This window comes from Lepidochelys olivacea (genome assembly GCF_965140295.1).
Source record: "Lepidochelys olivacea isolate rLepOli2 genome assembly, chromosome: 3".
Lineage (NCBI taxonomy): Eukaryota > Metazoa > Chordata > Testudines > Cheloniidae > Lepidochelys > Lepidochelys olivacea.
In genome coordinates, this window is record NC_140413.1 from 209,615,292 (window position 1) to 209,638,439 (window position 23,148).

General features: G+C 38.0%; 1 protein-coding gene across 2 annotated transcripts in view; it reads right to left on the reverse strand.

Annotated features, from left to right (window-relative positions):
- Positions 1 to 4,375: 4,375 nt before the first annotated feature.
- ZC3H6 (zinc finger CCCH-type containing 6) overlaps positions 4,376 to 23,148 on the reverse strand; it is a 74,493-nt gene continuing 55,720 nt past the window's right edge. The window contains exons 7-13 of one of the 2 annotated variants that reach the window (XM_084623324.1): positions 21,611 to 21,727; positions 19,701 to 19,814; positions 15,842 to 15,949; positions 15,005 to 15,258; positions 12,314 to 12,831; positions 9,856 to 10,092; positions 4,376 to 6,710 (exon numbers count right to left, since the gene is read on the reverse strand). In XM_084623324.1, the coding sequence (XP_084479450.1) occupies positions 5,206 to 6,710; positions 9,856 to 10,092; positions 12,314 to 12,831; positions 15,005 to 15,258; positions 15,842 to 15,949; positions 19,701 to 19,814; positions 21,611 to 21,727 (2,853 nt within the window). In that variant the 3' untranslated portion in view covers positions 4,376 to 5,205. The remainder of the gene's footprint in view (positions 6,711 to 9,855; positions 10,093 to 12,313; positions 12,832 to 15,004; positions 15,259 to 15,841; positions 15,950 to 19,700; positions 19,815 to 21,610; positions 21,728 to 23,148) is intronic. The other variant, XM_084623325.1, reaches the window with a different exon arrangement.

A 23,148-nucleotide genomic window follows, 5' to 3' on the forward strand; every position in this document is an offset into this window, starting at 1 on the left:
GGTAACCACATTTGCTGCTTGCCGTATTTGTTCAAGCCACTTACACTCTTCTTGCAGGGCTTGGATAATCAGTTGGCATTCAGTCTTGATTTCAACATTTTTGGCAGGGATGAAAGCATTGGGTTTCTTTAAGATGAATGAACAACTGTGTGAGACTCAGGAAGTGATGAGATAACCTTCTTCTCTGATGCTGCAGTCTCAAAGTCTGGGGTGGGAATTCCATGGACAATTGCCTCAACTGGAGTACTGGGATGCTCAAAAAAGTGATATCCCCCAGTTCCGTGTGAGGAGCCTGTTGCTGTGGTGGAGCCTGGATTGTGGTCTGTGCTGTCTGTGGCAGAAGTAGTGAACAGACCATCATGAAGCTTTAGAGGACAGACTACATTCTCATCCTTGAAGTGTTGACATGCACTATTTGCCATGCTGGTAAAAGAGGCCGATATCTAGGAAATGGACAATCCAAGTTTAAAGAAGGTAGCTACTAGATGACTTATTCATGGCTGTGCATGAAGTGTAAAACCAATGTAGACTGGTTAAGAGAGATGAGGTAGGTAAGGTAATACCTTTTACTGGACCAACTTCTGTTGGTGAGACAACAGCTGACCTGAGGAAGAGCTTTGTGTAGCTCAAATCCTTGTTTCTCTCACCAACAGAAAAGTTGGTCCAAATAAAATATCAGCTCATCCACTTTGTCTCTCTACCACTTTGTTGTGGTACAGAGTTTCTATTCCTTTGTGGCAATGGATGTTGCTGTTGTACTGCACTAGTTGTGCCAAAAAAAGGGTAGCTGGATGATTGGAAACTTGTTCTGAGTTTTAAATGTTTGGACCATCCAATATCATGGACATCAGTGCCAATAATCACTCAGGCACAGATTTTGCTTGACATCCTAAGTCGAATGATTCAGTAAACTGTTTTCATTTGAAACATGTCCCTTTGAATAATTTTTGCTGTTTGGGACAGGTGAAGTGCTTCTTCGTCACAGTCTTCCTCACATGCTTTTCAGAGTGGTTGTCCAATATTCTGGCTGAAGGCATGATGCACATCATATACTTCTGTGTGTGCTTAGAGATCTGCAATGCATGAAAGGCTATGGGATTTTAGTTCAGAGCTGTGAATCTGCCCAGCCAGTGTCACCCCCAGCTGTTCTAAACTAGCTCTACAGAACCTTGTGAGGTCTGCTAATTTAAAGATTTCAGCCACATCTTCATTCAGCCTTGTCTCTTCAAAGTACGCTATCAGTTCAACAAAGGCAATTCTATGCAACATATTCTCTGTGTTGCTTTGCTTGGTTTTCTTCTCCCTGACTTTGTTGCAGAGAGACACACGTTGCATGATATTTTGCCTCTTGAGCCGTTAAGTCTGCTGCACTTAGTTTTGCAAACAAGCACTGATCTTGCAGCTGAAGTACATACTTGCAACTAGCCCGACTATCAATGCCAAGGGCACAGACTTCATGGAGGTCTTCTGAGAGTATGTTTATTTCACAAAGGATGCCTTTTTTTTTCCTGTTGATCTCTTCAACATGTGTATTTCCTCTTCAGTTTTTCAGTTTGATCCACAGCTTTCTCAGTTCCCCTCCCTCCAGCCCTTTTAAATTTGGTCCCGTTAAACTTCATGTAGCAAGATTTGTGCCAACATCCATTTTGTTTTGTTCAAAGTATTTTTTCAATACCATCAGCATAATCTAATCTGTATATGTGTATGCATACAAGAAATGCATTCAGCTTTTGGAAACATCTGGTATTTTCTTCTAGAGTTTGATAGCCAGTTCCAGCATGCTCTCCTTTTGATTCTGCTGGATTAATCAACTCTGCATCTGTCTCTTTCTGGCATAACACATACTTGCCACAGTCAGTAGAGGCATGAGATGTCTCTTGTGATGGAGCTGGCTCTCGAGCAAGCGTATATCTTTTTAACATGTTTGAAGCACTAGTAATAGCCAATAGTAATCTAATATCTTTTAGCTACCGTGTAAAGTTAGTATTATCCAATCACCAAGCAGCTTTCACACAACCAAGGTAGCATCTGAAAGAAAAAAGGGAGATGTGATTAAATTCTGTTAAGACCACAATGACAATCAAAATTAGTAAAAAATGTGTCCACCAATTTTAAGGTCATGTTGAAGCAAACTCAAGAATACACCCTTTGTATGTTCAACTGTAAAGCAATATTATTTGCCAATTATGACAATGTTATGTTGGCTCTGGCAGACATTTTAAGAGTTGGCAATGACCCCATATCTGAAAACCTTTATTAGGTCATGCCCTAAAACCGTGGCAAAATTCATGCTTTTATCACAAAACCCACAATTCCATTAAAAAAAAACAACACAAATCTGATTGGCTGATTTAAATACCACAAGTGATGGCAAATCCACCACATTGCTAGGTGAGCTGTTCTGATGGTTAGTTACACTTGCCATTACATTTTTTTCATCTTATTTCCAGTTTGAACTTTGCCATCTTCAAATTCAAGCCATTGGCTCTTGATATGGTATTAAAGAACCATCAGATATCTTTTCCACGTGGAGGTATTTATAGCCATGGCTAAATCTCTAATAAGTTAAATAGGCTCAGGTCCTTAAAAGTCTCTCACTTTAAGGCACTTTTCTCAAATCATTTTGGAAGCTCTTCTCTGAATCCTCTCTAGTTTTTCAACATCTTTTAAAAACTGTGGACACTAGAACTGGACACAGTACTCCAGTAATGGTCTCATTAATACCACACACAGAGGTAATATCACCTCCTGATTCCTGCTAGATATTCTCCAAGTATAGTGTTAGCCCATTTTACTACAGCCTTACACTGCAAGTTCATATGCAGTCAGTTACCTACAATAACTCATAAGTTCTTTTCAGAGTCATAACTTTCCAGAATACAGCCCCCATCAGGTGGTGTGACCTATATTCTTTGTTCCTAGATGTAAAGCCTTGCATTTGGTTGTATTAATATGCATACTGCTTGACTGCCCTGAGCTTACCAAAAACTCCAGGTCACTCACCAGTCCAAGTAATTATTTTTAACTACCCCACCAATCTTTGTGTCACCTGCAAACTTTATAAGTTTGTATTATTTATATTTTTTTCCAGATAATTAGGTATTGAACAGCACTTGGCCAACAAACAATCCTTGTAGGACCCCACTAGTTGATAACTCTGAATTAACAACTGTTTTCAGATCTATGAGAAAGCCAGCTTTTTATCCATTTAATATGTGCCATTTTGATTTTGAATAGTGAATCATAGAATATCAGGGTTGGAAGGGACCTCAGGAGGTCATCGAGTCCAACCCCCTGCTCAAAGCAGGACCAATCCCCAATTAAATCATCCCAGCCAGGGCTTTGTCAAGCCTGACCTTAAAAACTTCTAAGGAAGGAGATTCCACCACCTCCCTAGGTAACGCATTCCAGTGTTACTTTATTCATACAGCATTAAGATTCAGAAATTAACCAGGAAGTCAAATTGAAAAGTGAAGTTCCTATAAGCAATGTTAACTCTGCTACATAGCACAAATGTAATATTTATTATCAGATTGCCCTCCTGATTCTTCTGGGTTCTGTTCATGAAGGAAAGATAGCTAGCTATAGCAACTGTATGGAATACTGCTTTCACATACGTACAACAGACACTTAAAATAGTCATCTGTGACCAACATTAAGGTGCTATCTCAGGCATGACATGTCCTAGTCAAACACCACACTAAAGGGAAAAGGAAAAAAAGCCCAACTAAGAGGAGATATAATGAAAGGGAGTAACCCAAGTAGGCTGGAGCCACGAGTCCTGCAGCAGAGCAGGCATCAAAATCTAGTTTTTTAAATAAAACAAAAAACAATCCAACTAGCTATATAACAACTGAACTATATACAAAAACAGCCCAAAGAGATGAACAAAGAAGACAATGAGGACAGCTGTGATCTGAGCCTGCTACTCCATGAGAGCTCAAAGGAGAGCCATGATACTGCTGGACACTCCATATGGAGTGTGTCATTGTGAGTAACCATCTAGATATTTTTAGTTTATATAAACAAACCAACTCCACCTCACAAAAAACCCCAACCTTTCTCTCTTACTAAAAGTCCGACCCTGAAGCCATGATGGAGCTAACACTCCCTTTGTAATTAATGAGAGTTTTGCCTACTAAAGGACTGCAGAATTGGGACACAAGTTTGTGTGGCAACTGAGTATAATACAGCAAATTTAATCATCATCTCTGCTTCAGACTTGCTCCATTACTGTTTTCCATGTGTGTAACTATCTGGTATTTTGCAATTTAACAGCGACTACCAGACTTTGATTGTATCTTTTAATTTTTTGTTAAAAATGTCATAAAGACACAATGAATACAAGTACTGCAGTTACATCAATACAAAAAAAGCAATACAAATTAAGCAGCTGAATACAAAAATACATTGAAATACATGAACACCAAAATGTAAGCTATCACACTAATTCAGAATTGTGTATGCATGAAAAATTAAATAAAACTTTTTTGTATTAGACAACTTAGGTATTCTCCACTTTAACAGTAATGTTCTTCTAGTTATGTACTTCACAATTTCTTCTATATACAGTATAGAATAAAATACTTTAAAAAGATATGACATTTTAACTCCTCAATATGTGATAGGTATCTTTTACACTAAGAATATTGACTGCATGAATAAAAACAATGCCTTACATCAACTGCTCTGAAAAGGAGGATCAACATTTTCCTTTTACTTCATTTATGTATATTTCAGTTAGTAGGTTTGGCTTGATAAGTAAGACAATCCTTGTCTTAAATAGTCTCTCTCACAGTAATGTACATCATATTGCTTGAATCTATACAATCATACAAAAGTGGCAATCATTATATCTAAATGTTGATTATGAAAGAGACAGCTTACACATATACAGGTCTTCCGAGTTGAATTCTTAATGACTTATTTACAATGAAAGTGCTTTTATCAGATCTAACATGATAGAGGGTCTTTTCTACATGTCAATTATTAGTCTCCCTGAAATTGGAAAAGTATTATATAGAAAATACCACAGCTTTGCAAACACTATAGCATACTGTGAAACTGCATGTGGTTCTGAGATTAGCAGCTGAAAAGTGTTGATAATTATAATTTAAAAATAAATAAAGCAAATAGGTAAACCAGTTACAAAACAGCAGAAAACTGCAATATTCACAACCGTAAAAAGACTTAATAAATCAATTGCTAACAAAATGGTGAAGCAGTTGGATCAAAAGTCTTGAAAACATCTTTTAGTGACTTATCATCAGATTCCCCACTTGGATCGTTATCTTGCATTTGATTTACCTGTCCAGGCTGTCTAACTTGCCTTGGATCACTGTACTGTGGTCTGATCAATCCTGATAAAGCTTGGATAGGAAGATTATGCACTGCTGGTGCAGTACTGGAGTGCTTAGCCTGAGATTTACTGATGCTATTTGCTTTTTCTGAATTGGCCTCTGCTGATCCTTCTGTACTTTTATCCATATTTGGGACAGACTTCTGTGGCAACATGTCTTCTGACAGAGTAGATTCATTTTTGCTAGTATTTTTCAAAATACTTTTTTTCTGGTTCTCTCCATTCTCTCCTGAATTAACTGGAGCTGGGTCTAATGAAGATGAGCTCTGGTCTCTTGGATCATACAAACTTATACCACTAAGTATCGAGCTTGGAGTTCCCAATCTAACACCTGTTGATGATAGTTTGGGTGCATAAGGAGGCAGAACGTCTGGGTCAGATTTACAAATGACAGCTTCTGAGGGCTGGGATGAACCAATACCAGATCTGGCTAGACGAGGGTCAAATTTTGGAGGATGAGAATCCTTTGTGATTCCATGGTGAGTTTCTGTACTAGACAGTCTGTGGAGTCTGGGATCAACATTTTTTTGTAAGCGAGGATCTCCTAATTTGCTTGAACTACTGGCATGCAAATCTGCAGATTGATCCAAAGAACCACTTCTGCTTGTTATATTATTTTTTGCTTTTGCTGCCAGTCTTGGGTCAGCTGGCATTGCATTTGGATGGGGATCACTTTTTAAATTACGTAATTTATTAAGCCTCTGGTCAGCTATAAGTGGAGGAAGAGGTAAATTAATTGAAGACACCGGGTCAGGTTTAGGCAAGGGTATTGGAAGTAGATCTTCAGGAGCCCATACAATATGTTTAGCAAAGTTTGGTTTGGTCAGGATAATATCCATTTTAATGTGGCTAAACTGTCGAAGCTGAGATCTTGGATCCCTTAATGTTACACCAGGTAAAGGTTCCAAAGGTATTAGAAAAGCTCTCTCTCTTAATTCTCGTTCTGCATCCTCTTCATCATCATCCATTCCTTTTTGCTTGACCTTAACTCCAGTGGGTGCATGATGTAAATCTAACTTTGTACCACCAACAGAAGAACTTGCAAGCCCACTTTCATTAACCTTTAACATTCTGGGATCCCGTGCAAGCCTTGGGTCAAAAGATGATGACTCTGTAGGTTTCCTAGTATTTGATCTAGGAGTGGATCTCAGTCTTGGATCAACAGCCTGGTTTCCTGTACATTTCTCTTTAGCAAGTCTTGGGTCAGTAGGAACAACGACCATATGTTGTTCTGTGGAATGTTGTTGCCGATTCCTAATATTCTCAGTTTGTTTCTTTAAGGTTTTTAATATTGATTTAACACTGCTTCCCTCTTCTTCTTCACTACTGGAGTACCAGTTTACATTATCATCTGAAAGAAAACAAAGATTAGTCAAACAAATGATCATTGGAAATTCAACAGACTTTGATCTAAGTATAATTTCTTAATAACTGGCTTTCGTCCGATGTTAAGACTTAGCAAAATAAGGTAATAGCAACTATAAATTAGGATCACAGAAATCAGTTAATGGGAGTAAAAAAAACTAGTTATAACAACTTAAGAATAAACACTCAACTGCTGCTTTCTCTTCTCTTGTATACCTCTTCCAATATTTTTGTGTAAGAAAATAACTATTCCTGTCAACAATTCTGTTTAATTTAAATTTCATAAAAAGATGTATTTTTAAACCCATGAATCCTGATGTAAGTGGCTTTATTGTTGGTTGAGGGGGAAAGACATGGCTTGCTGCTGTCTTAAATGGACAAGGTGGAAATGCTGAACTGCTACTCTATTTCCCTTTCATATTTGAAATCCAAGATGTAAGGGATTCAGGGAGAAATCAGGTTCCAGAAAGGGAAATAAGGGAAGGTATTTAAACAATATTAGATTACTGAGGATAAATTATCAACCACTACTGCAGTTAGTGGGAAGCCCTGTAATTGTAGTATCATCTCCCAGTCCATCAACATCACCTCAGTCACGTCTAGCTTAAGTTTCAACCAACTCACTTTCAATCCATGCCCCAGTCTCACCCAGACACTGACTATGATCACTGACTGTTTTGGACCAGTCAGATGTTCCATGTGTAAGCACCTTAAGAGAGGAGGAGCACTTTCCTACTACTACTACCACCACCTGAGTATGCTCTACAAGGAAAGACCTGAGTCACGCTAAAGCAATCCATCTGCCACTGCTGTGATTTGAAGGTGAGTCAGCAACACCTCATGATCAACAGCACTGAAGACAGCTGATAGATTTAATAATGCCAGCATGCACACTATCTTCATCCATTGCCAGGAAGAGACTCTACCAATGCAGTCTATGTCCCAGACCCAGGATCATACCCAGATTCTCATGGAGGTCTGAGATCACTAGATACTACAAGAGTTGTCTTGCCACAGCCTTTTTGATAATCTTGAACAGAACTGGAAGACAGGACACAGGGTGATAGCTGGCCAGATTGTCAGCATCTGCCAATGATTTCCTGGGCAGTGGCTGTACTGATCCTTCTTTAACAGAAACAGGTAATCTGCCCTCCCTTCAAGGAAGCAACAGTCAGAATTTAGGGCCAGAAGGGACGACCAGATCATTTAGTCTGATCTGCTGTAGGTCACAGGCCACCAATACCACTCAGTATCCACACACTAAACCCAACAACCGAAACTGGATCAAAATATTACAGACCAGAGGACACTAGACTGCAGAGAGAGAACAGGAATGCCTGAGGTAGGGAAATGATTAAGTGAGCAATACCCAGATAATTTCTGTCAACTGACTAGCACCAATACTCTGAAGCAGAAAATGAAAAAACCCCAGGATCGCTGTCCATCCGATCTGGGGGGAAATATCTTCCTAACACCACATATGGCGATCAGTTAGGCCCTGAGCAAGTGAGCAAGAACCAACCAGCCAAGCATCTGAATGCTCAGTGTCACCTCAGAGCACTGGCCCACACCGTTCAGTGTCCCATCTCCAACCGCAGCCATCTCTGATGCTTCCAAGGAAGGAGACCAACCCTCCCCCACCCTGAATATACTGGGAGGGGGTGGGTTGCTAAGCTCTGCTCCTCAACATGACAAGCAACCACTTCATACAACTGCACTCATAAATTTGTGCAGCTCTCTCTCAAATTTGATTAAACTGTTTTCTCATGCAACTCCTTTTGGGAGGCTATTCCATAACCTCACCGCTTTGATGGCTAGAAACCTCCTTCTAATTTCCAGCTCCAATTTCCAGCCACTTTATACCAATTTTTTCTTGTGCTAGCACTGTCATTTAGCTTAAATAGCCCTTCTCCCTCCCTGATGTATGCCCCCTAATGTATTTATAGACAGCAATCATATCCCCTTCTCAGATTTCTTTTTGCTAGGCTAAATAAGCCAAGCCCTTTCAGGGAATGTCTCCACTGCAGATGAAAACTCGTGGCTGGCCCATGCCAGATGACTCAAGCTCACGGGGCTCAGGCTGTGGGACAGTTTCACTGCAGTGTAGACTTCCGAGTTCAGGCTGCAGCCCAAGCTCTGGGACCCGGTGAGGTGGGAGGGTCCCAGAGCATGGGCTGCTGCCTGAGCCTGGAAGTCTACATTGCAATGAAACAGCCTTGCAGCTAGAGCCCCGCCAGCTGCAGGTTTTTAACTGCAGTGCAGACATACCCTCAGTCTCCTCTCATAAGATTGGCCATCCATGCCCCAGCAGGTAGCTGAAATTCTTATTATTAGACCCTACGTTCATGACCTTGAACTCTGTACTATTGAATTTCATCCTATTTCTGTCACTCCAGTTGTCAAGGTCGTCCAGACCTTCCTGTATAATACTCTGATCCTCCTTCTGTATTGAGGATGCCTCCCAACTTTGTATCAGCAGCACACTTCATTAGCACAGTTGTACTTCTGTCTCATGGTTATTAATAAAAATAATGAATAAGACTGGTACCAAGACTAATACAGTAGAACCTCAGAGTTATGAACACCAGTTGTGAACTGACTGGTCAACCACATACCTAACTGGAAACCATAAGTATGCCATCAGGCAGCAGCAGAGACAACAACAACGAAAATGTGTTAAACGTAAATTACTAAAAGGGAAAGTTTAAAAAGAGATTTGACAAGGTAAGGAAACTGTTTCTGTGCTTGTTTTATTTACATTAAGAGGATTAAAAGCAGCATTTTTCTTCTGCACAGTAAAGTTTCAAAGCTGTATTATGTCAACATTCAGTTATAAACTTTTGCAACAAATAACCATAATTTGTTCAGAGTTAGGAACATTTCAGAGTTACGAACAACCTCCATTCCCGAGGTTTTCCTAACTCTGAGGTTCTACTGTATTAAAGAGCCCACAGAAAAACTACAAAACAGGTTAGGAAAAGAAGCAAGGAATAAGTTATTCAGTTGAAATTAAAGGAGGAACTTATATAGGCATAGTGTAATTAATGGAAATAGTCACAAAATAAAAATGGGATTATTATCCTGACACAATATAAAAGAATTTTTTCTTAGAATGTAAGAGTCAACATTACCTTCTTCCTTGCTCATTGCCCTCTGAGACTGACTGCTGATTGGTTCTCCATCTTCTTGCTGTTTTTGACTAAGTCTTACAAAAAGGGCTTTCTGCATTGCTGGAAGAAAATCCGGTACATTAATAGCAGGTTTATGGCCTGTTTTACTGACGCGATCTGACTCATTTCCACTCTTATGTGAATCTTGAACAATGAGGTGAGCCTGGTGATCAGTAAATTCTCCATGCCATGTTCCATCTGCATATATAATATTAAAAAAGAATCAGCTAATTTACTGCTAACAAATAGCCAGAGAAGACTTTACAAGGCAATATTAATTGAAATAAATTTGAAAATATTTATAAATCCCACTGTATAAAGGTTAATCTTTCAACTAATTCATATTGAAACAGGCTGAAACATGACATACAAACTGCAAAGTCAACTCTGATTTTTTCCCCAATTGAAAAGAACTGTTTAATTTGCAAAAAAATAATAATCCTAAATTGTAACAAAAATCTGACAATTCTCAAGCTTTCAGATGATTTTTCACCAATTTGCACACATAGTGTGCTAAAATAAACGATAAAATGATACTCTCCCCTTGGCTAGAACACCAGTAAGAAAGGATTTTATCAAATCTATTGTGAATAGAACTGTTTTTTTAAAGGGACTATCTGTATCTACACACAGGGAGAAAAGTTACATTAAAAATATTTTTAAAATTGCAAAGATTAGCACTCAAAAAGTTAGGAAACATCAGAATTAAGGTTAGCACTGCAACTTTAATTATGTCTCTTTGTGAGTATAACTGCGTGATAGAAAAAAAATGGTAACACTAAATTCTGCAAATTTTGAGAGGTGGACAGAGCTTCTCTACTGCCTTGATAAATCAGGAAGATTGAGGGTGAGAAGCCAGATTTTACTAGACGATACCTGAAAGGTTCACAAAACAGCCATATTGGACCCATAAGGTGCCAAGGCAGTCACTCAGATACAGTAAACAGAAAAAGCATATCTTAACGGAGGCTGTGTTCGCATTGAGACTATGAGTAAAACTGAAAGAGTGGTATTTAGGCTCCTTGTGTCGAGTCAACTGAAAATGAGGCTCCTGAATCTTTTTGAAGTTTTACATTCAGACAGCCAGACCCTGAATATCTTCCAAATAGGAGGGTTTTTATGCAAGATGACTTGTTGGTCTGAAGGAGAACAAGGACAACCACCAGCTGTTCAGGATAAACAAGCTCTCAAAGATTCATCTAGTTTCAGGCTAAAAGTTAGACTGTACCTTGATCCTAGCAAAGAAAGTGAGGTTACTTATCTGTAACAGGAGGTTCCTCGAGACGTGTGATCCCTATCTGTATTCTACTTGTATTCTACATACACACCATGCACCCGAGATCAGAGATGTCTAGCAAGTAGCATCCACTGGCCTGCACGTGCACAGTTGTTCTCCTCATGTTCTGAACCAAGAGAGTAAGGGGCAGTGTGGACTGACACCTCTCTAGTTCCTCCTTTTTATTGTGCATCTAGTCATGATTTGGAGCAGAGGGGACGGAGGACAAGTAGTGGAATACAGATAGGGACAATACATCCTGGAGAATCTGTTACAGGTAAGTAGCCTCTATTTCTTCTTCAAGTGCTGGTCCCTATCTGTATTCTACATGTGGGCGATTGGTTAGTGATTGATCAAATATTATTTTATCAACTACCATTGGTTAATAACATAGTAAAAGCCTCCTGATTGGTTAATAATTAAACCAGTGTTTTAATATCATGTGCTGCAAAGAGCCACAGGAGACACACTGAAGAGCCACCACCTGAGTATCATTGAACTAGACATCTGATTTACAATCTGCATTCAATACTTCCAAAATCTGTTACAAATTTTTCCTGTATGAATAAAGTTATATGGGGAGAGACAAGATGTGAGGTAATATCTTTTACTGGACCAACTTCTGTTGGTGAGACAAGCTTTCCAGCTGACCAGAGGAAAAGCTCTATGTAGCTCGAAACCGTGTCTCTCTGACCAACAGAAGTTGGTCCAATAAAAGTTATCACCTCGCCCTCCTTGTCCCTCTTATATCATTGGGACCATCATAGCTACAACTACACTACATATGGTGAGTATAGAACAAAGAGCTAAAGGAGTCAGAGGGAAGAAAACTGACTGGCTTGTTTAGCCTGATGCATTAGAATTCTTGTAAATGCTAAATTTACAAGTACTAGTCCTAGTGTCTTTACTTCAGTCAGCTCTACAGAATGGCTCTCTGCTAGATTTCTTCTCTTTTTTTGAAAGTTCTAGAATAGCTTTTTTCTTTTTTAAAAGAAGGTTGTTTCATAATATTCTTTAAAGATTATCTCAAAACAGGCTAATTATTCTAATATTTCTCTCAATTCTTCTAGAGGTGCAGTAATACTTCAGAAAACAGAAACATGTCTCACCAAGGAACAAAAACAATTCTGAACACAGACTTACCTCCTGTGTTATTAGTTGGCTGAAAGCTATGTACAGCTTGATGTGAATAGTAATTGTCATAGAAATCAGCTGGGTTCTGAATAGATTCATAATTGATGTTCTGCTGTCGTTCACCAGGAATCTGCTGATACAGTGGGCCTGGTGGGCAATGATTCTCTCTGGGCATATTCATCATATGTCCTTGAACTCCTGGAGTGTTGTATGGTGCACCAATGCCTGGTGGTGTTAAAGGTGGACCAGCTTGTGCTTGAATCGGTATGCCAGTTTGACCTTGTGGTCCTAAAAAGCCTGGTGGAACAGGCTGCAAAGGAGGGCTGTGTGGCATTGCTGGACCTTGGGGTCCTGTACATTGGTGATGCCCAGGAGAACCTGGGTGCATTACTGGTCCATTATGTCCTTGTGGTATGCTGGGACCAGGTCCTGGACTTGACCCTGGATTATACATATGCTGAGGATGTGGGTCATTTCCCTGAAACTGTGGTCTTGGTGGTGATGTGCTGTTATAGAAAGTTGGTGGCCTGTAGGTAGAAAATTGACAAGTAAAAAACAAGCACACATACATGCTACACAAAACCAGATCGCAGTACATATAATTTACACATTTTAAAAAGGCAACATTTTAAAAAATACAACTTTCCTCTCCTTGCCATACCTTTCTAGAAGTTTGGAATGACATCTGTTTTCCACAACATTTTACCCTGTCCCTATGGCAAACAAGTCACTGCTTTACTAAGCATGATGTGGAACAGAATAATTGGCTTTACATCAGAGGAAGAACAGGAAGCAGCAAAAATTGGATTGAAAGTAAATCAGAGAAAACAAAGATTATAAATGTAGGAAACTGGACAATACATGCAAATGTGTACGTGGATGGAAAATAAACTGAACAGGTAGAAGAGTTGTGCTCTCTGGGGAACATGACAACACTTGAACGTAGCTGTGATAAAGATATCCACATGAGATGAGGAAAAGCAAACATTACTTTCAGAAGGATGAACAACAACTGGTCAACAGAGATCTCTACACCAAACTAAAGGTCAGATTATATCATGCAATTGTATTGAGCATGCTAGTGTACACAGCGGAGACTTGGCTGATGACAGTGGGTAACAAAAAGAGATTGGAGGAGGCTGATCAGAGATGGCAGAGGAAAACATTACATAATTCATGGAAAGATAAAGTAACAAATGCAAGATTGTGGGAGCTGACAGAGCAGAACATGTTAGAAAATATTAAAGAAAGCAAGCTCATGTGATTGGGACATGTAAACCATATGGAGGGTGGGAGACATGCTAGACAAACACTGAATTGGGTACCTGAAGAAGGAAAGAGAAAGTTAGGAAGGCCAAGGAAGAAGACAGTAAACGAAGGATATTGACTGCACTAGCACCATCTGAGACAAAGTATCACAACTCGCAAGCAACTGTAATCAGTGAAGGAACTGGACTACCTGATGTGTCAGCTGTACAGGAGAAACTAAGGTCTAAGGTAAACACTGCACTTAATACTGCAAGATATCTTCTGTTGACTTTAACCTGCACAAGTATTACTGATGTATGGATGTGAACAGCACTAGGAACTGTATTTTCTTAGTCGAGTTGTTCTTTAGACCATCAGGGAATGATTAGAGTTTTTCCATACTGTAATGGTTTCCCTTACCATTTTTTCCCTGAAGAAGAGCTCTGTGTAGCTTGGAAGCTTGTCTCTTTCACCAACAAAAGTTGGTTCAATATAAGATATTACCTTACCCACCATGTCGCTCTAATATCCTGGGATGAACATGGATAGAAAAACACTGCAAACAACACTTTTTTTGCCTAAAAGCAGTGGGGGAGTTAGAAAAAAGCTGTTTAGATTCCAAATTCCTTTGGGGATATCTGTTCAAATCTTTTTGGTGCCAAGTAGATCTGAGGTTGGCAGTGGCAAACTAATTCTTATAGTAAATGTCTGTCCACATTACAAACACATCACATTGTGTGCCACAAATCCATCACAAATGGCAATCATGAGGAGCCCAAGAGTGGAGCAGCAGAACAGTTTTTGCAGTCAACAGCAAGGTGTATTGGCAGAACTGCATGTGCAGGTTTGCACAACACCTGCCCAAATTACAGTTTAAAACATCCCACGACCAACAAAGACCTGAACTCAAAGAGCTTTGAAAAAAATCCAACTCAACAGGACCAGATAAAACTTCGTATCTAACAATTAGGTTTAAGTTTTACGGGAAGTAGCTGGGTAAGAGGAACAGCTCAGGTAAAGGTAGTGACGTCCGGCAGACCTGGAATAGTAGCAACGAAGACCCCACACACCATTTCATCGGGAGTTCCTTCATTGACTGAAGTCAAGAAAGAGCTGACTATCAGGGAGATTAGAGGGAGAGGGAGGTTTGTTCACCATGCAAAGGAAGGTGGGTTCATAGTCACTCAGAGGACTGGAAAAACACACCGAAGGGAGTGAATTCCTTGCCTGTTTCTTCTGGGAAGGTCAAGACCCAAGAATAGTAATCCTATGTACAGGGTATTAGATATGCAAAAGATACTATAATTATGATGGCAAACAGTGGAAATTCTCCTCCCGCCCCCTGTTAGATAGCAAACACTGGAAATCCTCAAGGCTATCAATTTCTTCTAAAAATGTAGTGTGGTCCATTTCTCAAGTGTTTATAAAGCCATATTTCAATCTAAAACCTACTTTTTTCCAATCTTGTGTGCTAAATCCACAGTCGGTTTCACAACTATCTCAAACAGAGATGGAATTTTCTTGAATTCACCAGAAGGATCTTGAAAATTTTCTGTATCAGACTCAGAAAATGAAAATTGCTCAGGTGGCGTTGGCAGAAGTCCAACTCCTGGAGGTGGCTTAGGAAGAGGAACTATGCCACGCTTTCTGAGTTCCTCCAGTTCTTTTTCATCTTCATTTTGTGGCTCCTCTTCAGTATTCAAAACCTAAAACAAAGCAACGCAGTGAAAGTTCTTGTACTAAATTTGCACTGAACTTAACATTTCATTGTAGGTCTTCATTTTATATGTTAAAAGAATTAAACTGCTCTGTAATAGTATGTCTATTATATATTTCCTGCCATTAACATCAAACTCAGAAGAATTCTAAATCCCCCATTAAAATTTCTTCTAGGTCAGCCAGGAATTTAACTATTTCTGCAATATGGAACATACGATTTTAGAAGGTCCATGTCCTCTGATCAGTAACTTCAGAAGACAGAAAGCAGTAACATGTTCTAAAATACATATAATACATTTTATGCCATATGAGTATACATGTAAAAATGAAAGAATAAGGAAGTTGGAATAAGAGAGAAGGAAAAGAGAATTCATTGTGTAGCATGTGGTCATAGAGCCAAACTCCAGGGCTGAGATTTTCTCAGGGAGCTAGGATGTTAAACATCACTGGGAGATAGGTGACTATCTCCCTTAGGCTCCTTGAAAGATCACGTCCTATATTTATTCCACTTGACTAGCTTGCCACTCATAAATAATGTTCACTGACTGTACCACTATAAGCATTACTCACCTTATCTAGCAGTTCTTTTGTTTCTTTAGTTAGTGGAGCATGAGAAAACTTGCACTTATCCCCTTGGTAACATTTTGCTCCTGTATGATAGAACTTGCAAGGAAATTCATGTAGCAGCAAAAATATTAAGGACTCTAACAGGTAGCAACATTTAATTTGCATAGTTTGGAACAGTTTCACAAAGTAATTTTCAGTTAGACTTCCACTGCTCCTAAACACTTACCATTTCTAGAATCATATTTTAAGCATTAATAAGGTTAATAACAAGACTAATAAGCAATTCACTGTTTAATCCTATTTGACACAGTGCTAGACTGACTATATGCATTTAACCTGCTCCCCCCAAAACAAACAAAAAACCACACCCCCTATAGCCCCTTACTAAAGTCTAACTTCAAGTCTTTATTAATCTTTTAATATATGAAATAACCTAATAATCTGTCAAACTAAAGCCAATAATTTCAGAAAAAGATGAAGTTCCCTCCTTAGATTATCTAATTTTTATCCTTAGATTATCTAATTTTTCCTACTGTAAGCATCTCAAAATAGTGAAGTTATATATCATTAGGTATAGTCTCTTCTTGAAGCAAGGGAAATTTAATCCTTTAAATGATGTATTACTTACAACAGAGATTAAATATGAAGTTTTATCCTGGACTTTAAATTTCCAGGTATTTATCTGTTTAAATTAAAATTTGTACAATTTTAGTATCAAATCAATCAAAACCTGTTATTTGTATTAAAAACCATATACGGGTCCATGAAATTTAGGGACAGATTATGTGTAAGAAAAGGGAATCTTCACTGAAGTGTGGGGGGGGGAATGGTTGAAACAGCAGCTCTTGGGTTTTTTTATATACAGTAAAAGCTATGTTATCTGGCACTTTATCAGCCGGAAAGCTCTATTAACTGGCTTTTCTGATATCTCCCAATACAAATCTTCAATCTAGTAACTGGGACTAGTATACTGCCCAGGAGATTATGCAATTGCACATTCTGTCCTCTACTTTTATTCAAAAGAGGCAGAAGACAAGTAAGCAAGCTGATATTATTATCAGCAAGCAAGGGATTTATTAAAAAGAAAAAGCAGCTTCCAGAGTGTGTCATAGGGTCATTACAGATTCAGCCCAAGCTCCTACACCGTCTACATCTACAATGATAATTGATGTTAATAATAATGACCCTGAGGCACTGCAAGATCCTGAAGTGCCTTCTGAACCATCAAAGAAAGATTAAATTATGTTCAGTATAGTTTTAGTGTTAAGTGTATTTTTAGTGATTTGGGTGTATTGCGCTGCCCATAGTGATATGTAGTGTCATAAGATAACCTACTGTATAGAAAACTTTACCTGTATACACCTACATGCTGCAAGAAACCAACCACTCTGCAGTGCAGGACTACTACTGGATTGGTGAGTACCTGTACGCTATTTAATATATTTTATTCATTTTATTGTATTCTAACTCTTTGAAAATTGGTATTCCATTGGTAAATATAACTCTTAGTTAACTGGAATTTTTGATTAACCGGCACACCCCATTCTCCCATCATGCCAGATAACAAAGCTTTTACTGTATGTTTAACCGGAATTTTTGATTAACCGGCACCTCGCATTCTGCCAGATAACAAAGCTTTTACTGTATGTGTATGTATGTGTGTGTTTGTGTATAATGTGTGTGTGTATATAAAATGTGTACACACACACATATTCTTAGCTTTATAAAGTGTGGTTCTGCTCTAAAAAATGATCAAGCGTTACTGTCAGGTTCCAGGTTTGCATGTAACATTTGAAATATATTCAGTTTGCAAATAAAAATTTTTTCTAACTGCCAGATTTCAAACTTAATCTAGGTTTTCAAAGTTAAACTATGATCTTTCCTTGTCATGGACCATCAGTAGAAAAGCTCTCAGGACAAATTATACCCTTAGTAAAAAGAAAAGGAGTACCTGTGGCACCTTAGAGACTAACCCATTTATTTGAGCATAAGCTTTCGTGAGCTACAGCTCACTTCATCGGATGCATACTGTGGAAACTGCAGAAGACATTATATACACAGAGACCATGAAACAATATCTCCTCCCATCCCACGCTCCTGCTGGTAATAGCTTATCTAAAGTGATCACTGGAGAGATAAGCTATTACCAGCAGGAGAGTGGGATGGGAGGAGGTATTGTTTCATGGTCTCTGTGTATATAATGTCTTGTGCAGTTTCCACAGTATACATCCGATGAAGTAAGCTGTAGCTCACGAAAGCTTATGCTCAAATAAATTGGTTAGTCTCTAAGATGCCACAAGTACTCCTTTTCTTTTTGTGAATACAGACTAACACGGCTGTTACTCTATACCCTTAGTGACACTCATGCAACCCAGCTGCCTTCAGTAGGATTTGCACAAGCAGAGCTGATTAAAACTCAGTAAACAATTCTGTTGAGGAAGCAATGAAAGAAGAGACTGCTGCTTTCTCTCTCTTAGTTGTGTTGCTAAATGGAATAAAGAGCAGTAAAATTAATTTATTCTTTAAAGCAAGCTAATCTGACTCTGAATTCCCACCCCAAAATCTTTAACTTTATTTTAGATTGGTAAGGGCATTTCAAAACAAGACATGCCATTATTTGCATCCCTAAAAACATCACACATACTAAAGCAATCCAGATAAGATTACATAATTGACAGCAACCATACCATCCAGTTCTCTCTCTCATACACAAAACCCTCACCATCCAAATTCAGTAGAAAAGTTTGATTGCAGGTCAGGGAAAAATTAACTCTGCTTGCACAGTTAAAACAACTCCAGCGAATACAAAATACAAATCAATGTTAACCATCCATCACACAACCGCACATAAAAACTAATGCCTAATAGTTGTTCATGAAATAGTTGTACCAACTCTGTGGCTTTGTACAACCATGCACAATCCACAACAAGTGCTATTTTAACAATTCAAGACTGAAGACTGAGTTGTGCAGTCATTTACATCAGTGCAATATGTGAGCAAAGTAGGTGTACAATGCTATTCAATAAGAAGTACTTTATACTCATTTTACACAGGTGCAAGTAATCCATTCCCCCTCTCCAACTCCAAAAAGTGTTTTTTGTGTGTGTTGGGGAAAGCCACCCTGTCCCCATCCAGCTCTTCTCCTCCCACACAAACCACTGTCCCACCCCGTCATTTAGAAATATGACCAAATAATGATGTACACCAGCTCCCTGTGCTAAGGAGGTATAGAATGGTAATTAACTGCACCTTCTGCTCCAGACTGGAAGGACATGGAGATCTTGAAGTTGTCATATCTCATTCTTACCACAGAGAGAGCTGGCTGCAGTGTTTACTATTTCCACTGAAGGAATCAAGAGAGGGCTATGATGTTATAGACTCCCTAATCTATGTCTTTATGGGATGTCAGACACACAAAATACATGGTAAAAAGAAAACTAATTTCTAAGAGTTCTCAGTTTTAATCTTCCAATAATACCCCAATAGTAAAAAAGATGAAAAAAATTGTATACTCTATAATTTTATCTTGCCAATGTTGCCTTCATAAAAACAAATCCATGGGATAAAAGCTTGTGAACCAACTGTAATGTTTAGATTTTTTTAATATATATAATCAGGTTATAAACCTCAAAAGAAAAATTATAAAGAATCCATGGAAAGTACCTAACTATAATTTGAAAAGCTTCTCAGTTTCATGCACATATCACCATATACCAATTGCACAAACTTTGCAAATGATATTTCACAATAAAACACAATCAGTCAGTGTGTTTATGAAGTGTCTAAAGAAAAATCAAATTATACTAAAATATAAAAACCTTAACTCGGATTTTAATTCAAATATAGTTTTTTCCAAAGGATATTATGCAAATAAATGCAGTTGTCTCCTTTGGTACAATAACCCTGTATGTAAAACTTGCAGATTTCCTTTTTTTTCTCTATCTCTGCATCATGATCAAATTTACACTGGTCTCCCTGTAAATATGACAGAAAAGGAGAGACAAAGAGATTATTAATTCTAAATGCTGAATTTATTCAACTTCATATTTTAACAATGATGCTTTCATCCTGTTTATCCAGTTTTGAACTTTTCTCTCTATTGACAATACAAGTATTTAACAAGTGAGTCAATTTTCTTGAGATTCCAAAAAGAAGTGGAGACAAAACATTTTAGCACATTCTCAGACTAGGATCCACAGAGTATATGCTGGTGGTCCATGGAGAGTAGGCTGGTCACATGGCACTGTTTTTCCCCCTTGATTCCATCTGGTAAATGGCATTAAAAGAAGCTAAAAATGGAGAGGTTACTCACCTTATGCAGTAATTGGAGTAACTTCGAGATGTATCCCCTTACGGGTGTTCCACTTTGAGGTGCATGTGCACTTGAAGTGGAGCACCCATAGGGACACTACTCAAAGAAACATTAAATACCTTCCTAATATTATCTTTCAATTTAAGCAAATGCTGTAGTTGTTGCAAGAAAATTATGTGATCACAAATGCAAGGGGAAGGTTGTTTATGCTATGAAAAAGTATTAGAAACTATTATATAGGAGCTGCCCATTTAGACAATACAAAAAAATATATAAACTGTATTACTTTACATTATGACTAGTTCCATCAAAAGTTTTACAAAACAATAATTTTTGAAAGTACTTTAAAAAAAAAGTTATCTTACGGCTGTTTTATAACGGTAGGTGGCACTAAATACTCATCATATTGGGAACCAGGGGATTTAAATACCATAACAGACAAAGCCATGAAAATATTCAAGACTATTTTATGGCTATTACCTTATATTTCCACCAGGAATTTCAAAAGAGCCTAATTACATTTTATTTTTACTTTGCAAGTAAATAATGAAGAAAAAAAGTTGTTAATCATGAAAAGACAGAAAATTGTGTACCACCGAAGTCACAGTGGAACTAGGAATAAGTGACATAATAAACATTTTTGACATACACCATCAGATTAAGAGCAAATATGTAAATTTTTCATAATTTATTTCAAATTTCTATATTATATTTTATAATTGATTAAAAGATTAACTTTGATACCAGAGAATTAAGCTGCATTGTATTATTTGTTTCAGCATGATGCAATACCAGAATCTACATAATGGCAGGCTATCATGCATGCCATGGATTATGTCTGGCTCTAATATTCTAATTCAATTTCTCTTCTTCCTGCTTCCCAACCCCTCCAAGCTGCTGAGGTTTTTCATGTCTGCCTTTCTTGGATGTTTGGGAAAGCATATTTTCTTCCTTTCTTAGGCTGGAGAGAGAAGTACTCTTCGTGAATAACTAAAGCAGTGTTTTTCATTTCACTGTGTCTCAAAATCTATAATATCCAATAAAAGATTATTTTTAAAATAGAAATGAATCACTAAATCTACCTACTAAATCACCCTACATATGTCCAAAATTAAATATAAAAAAAATACAGATGACATATTACATTAATTTCAGATTCTAATATTGCTGGACACAAGTGTATTTATCATACTGTACCTGCTAATAAAATAAGTGATCAACAGTATATCTTTTTATATAATTTACATTGCACAGTGAAAGGATATGTAGTTTGATAGTTTTCCCCCAAAATTTTCTCTTGCATTTATTTTAATTTATACTTCTTGCCAAAAAATACTAAGGCAAAAAACAAAGTTACATAAAACAAGTTTTCCTTATATTAGCTAAATTGAAATAGAATGCCCACTCTTTCCCCGACTCCTGCTAGAGATACATACATGCATATAAAGTATATATTTACCTTAATACATCTTCCCTCAAGAAAATATTTACAAATTTGTTTTCCTTTATGTTCCACTGTATGTTGATTTATGAATTCCTGACTCATATTCACCCATTTCTTCACTGGTTTGCCTTCCTATATAAAAGGAAAAAAATATTTTAAATGTATGTGTTTACTATTATGTATGTGTAGTTACTATTTTAAATATATTTAAAAACAACAATTACAGCATTCAAAGCAGTAGTTATCTGAAAGTGGAATAAAATTTCAAAATAAAATGACAGTAAATCATGACCTGAGTGTTTTCAGAGTGTTTGAGTGTTCTCTGTACACAGTTCACAGAAAGGCTATTCTATCTCAAAATATAAAGTAAAACCAAATATGCATTATACATTTTCTTGGATGTTCTAATATTGTTCTGTAAGACTAAGTAAAGTAAAATTCTTCTGTGAAAATAGCAAGCTTTCTGTTATAAATGCAACAAATTTAGAATCTTCTTTCAGCTACCATAAAGATTTGTTTCAGAGTAGCAGCCGTGTTAGTCTGTATCCACAAAAAGAAAAGGAGTACTTGTGGCACCTTAGAGACTAACAAATTTATTTGAGCATATTAATTTATTTCATCGGATGCATCCGATGAAGTGAGCTGTAGCTCACGAAAGCTTATGCTCAAATAAATTTGTTAGTCTCTAAGGTGCCACAAGTACTCCTTTTCTTTTTATAAAGATTTGTACATCTGAGTTTTGCAAATGTATACAGGAAAAAAATGAAATGTACCTCTGTTATATGGGACACAGTAACTAATACTTCATATATTCAATGATCTCAAGACAATAACGTTACAGTTAGATTAGTCACCAGCTGAGGGCCCAAATACAGCAACTAGGAGTTCCCTCAGGAATGCCAGAATACTAACAGTTAATAGCCAAGCAACGTGAGTCAACTCTTAACCCTGATATGACGTCTCCTTCCATTATATATTTTAAAGTAAACTTTTAAGGAAGAAAATCAGAAAGAAGACAACAGAATGCTCCTGATGGCGTCTTCACCACCCTCTTCAGTCACTTTCCCAGTCTCAGCACCCTCCTCTCAGGAGAGGATGCTCCTCTGGCTGGGACTTTACTTCCCAACTCAGATTGAGAATAATCAACCAGGTCCACTATAGAACTGTTTGCCTCCACCCAACTGATGAGCAGGAAGAGGTCCACGGATGTCCACAGAAAAAGGGATCCCCCAACACATGTGGGAGGGAAGGGCACAAACAGGGCTGCGTGAGGAGAACTAGGCAGAGCCTAGAAGGGGTGACAGCTAAGCACACCACATCAAGGGCTGTTCCTGGTGGTGGGGGAAAACTTGAAGTGCCAACAACTTGCTGCATCAGCTCTGAGCTTTCCACCTAGCTTCTGCACCAACAGCCCAAGACCCACATAAATGCACACCCCCTTACGTCACCCCCCAACCTCTCTCACACTTCCAGAGTTCAAATGGACAAAAAAAGTACATTACAGTAGCATTTGGGGGCTCCAACTGAAACTGGGGCCCCACTGCGTTAAGTGC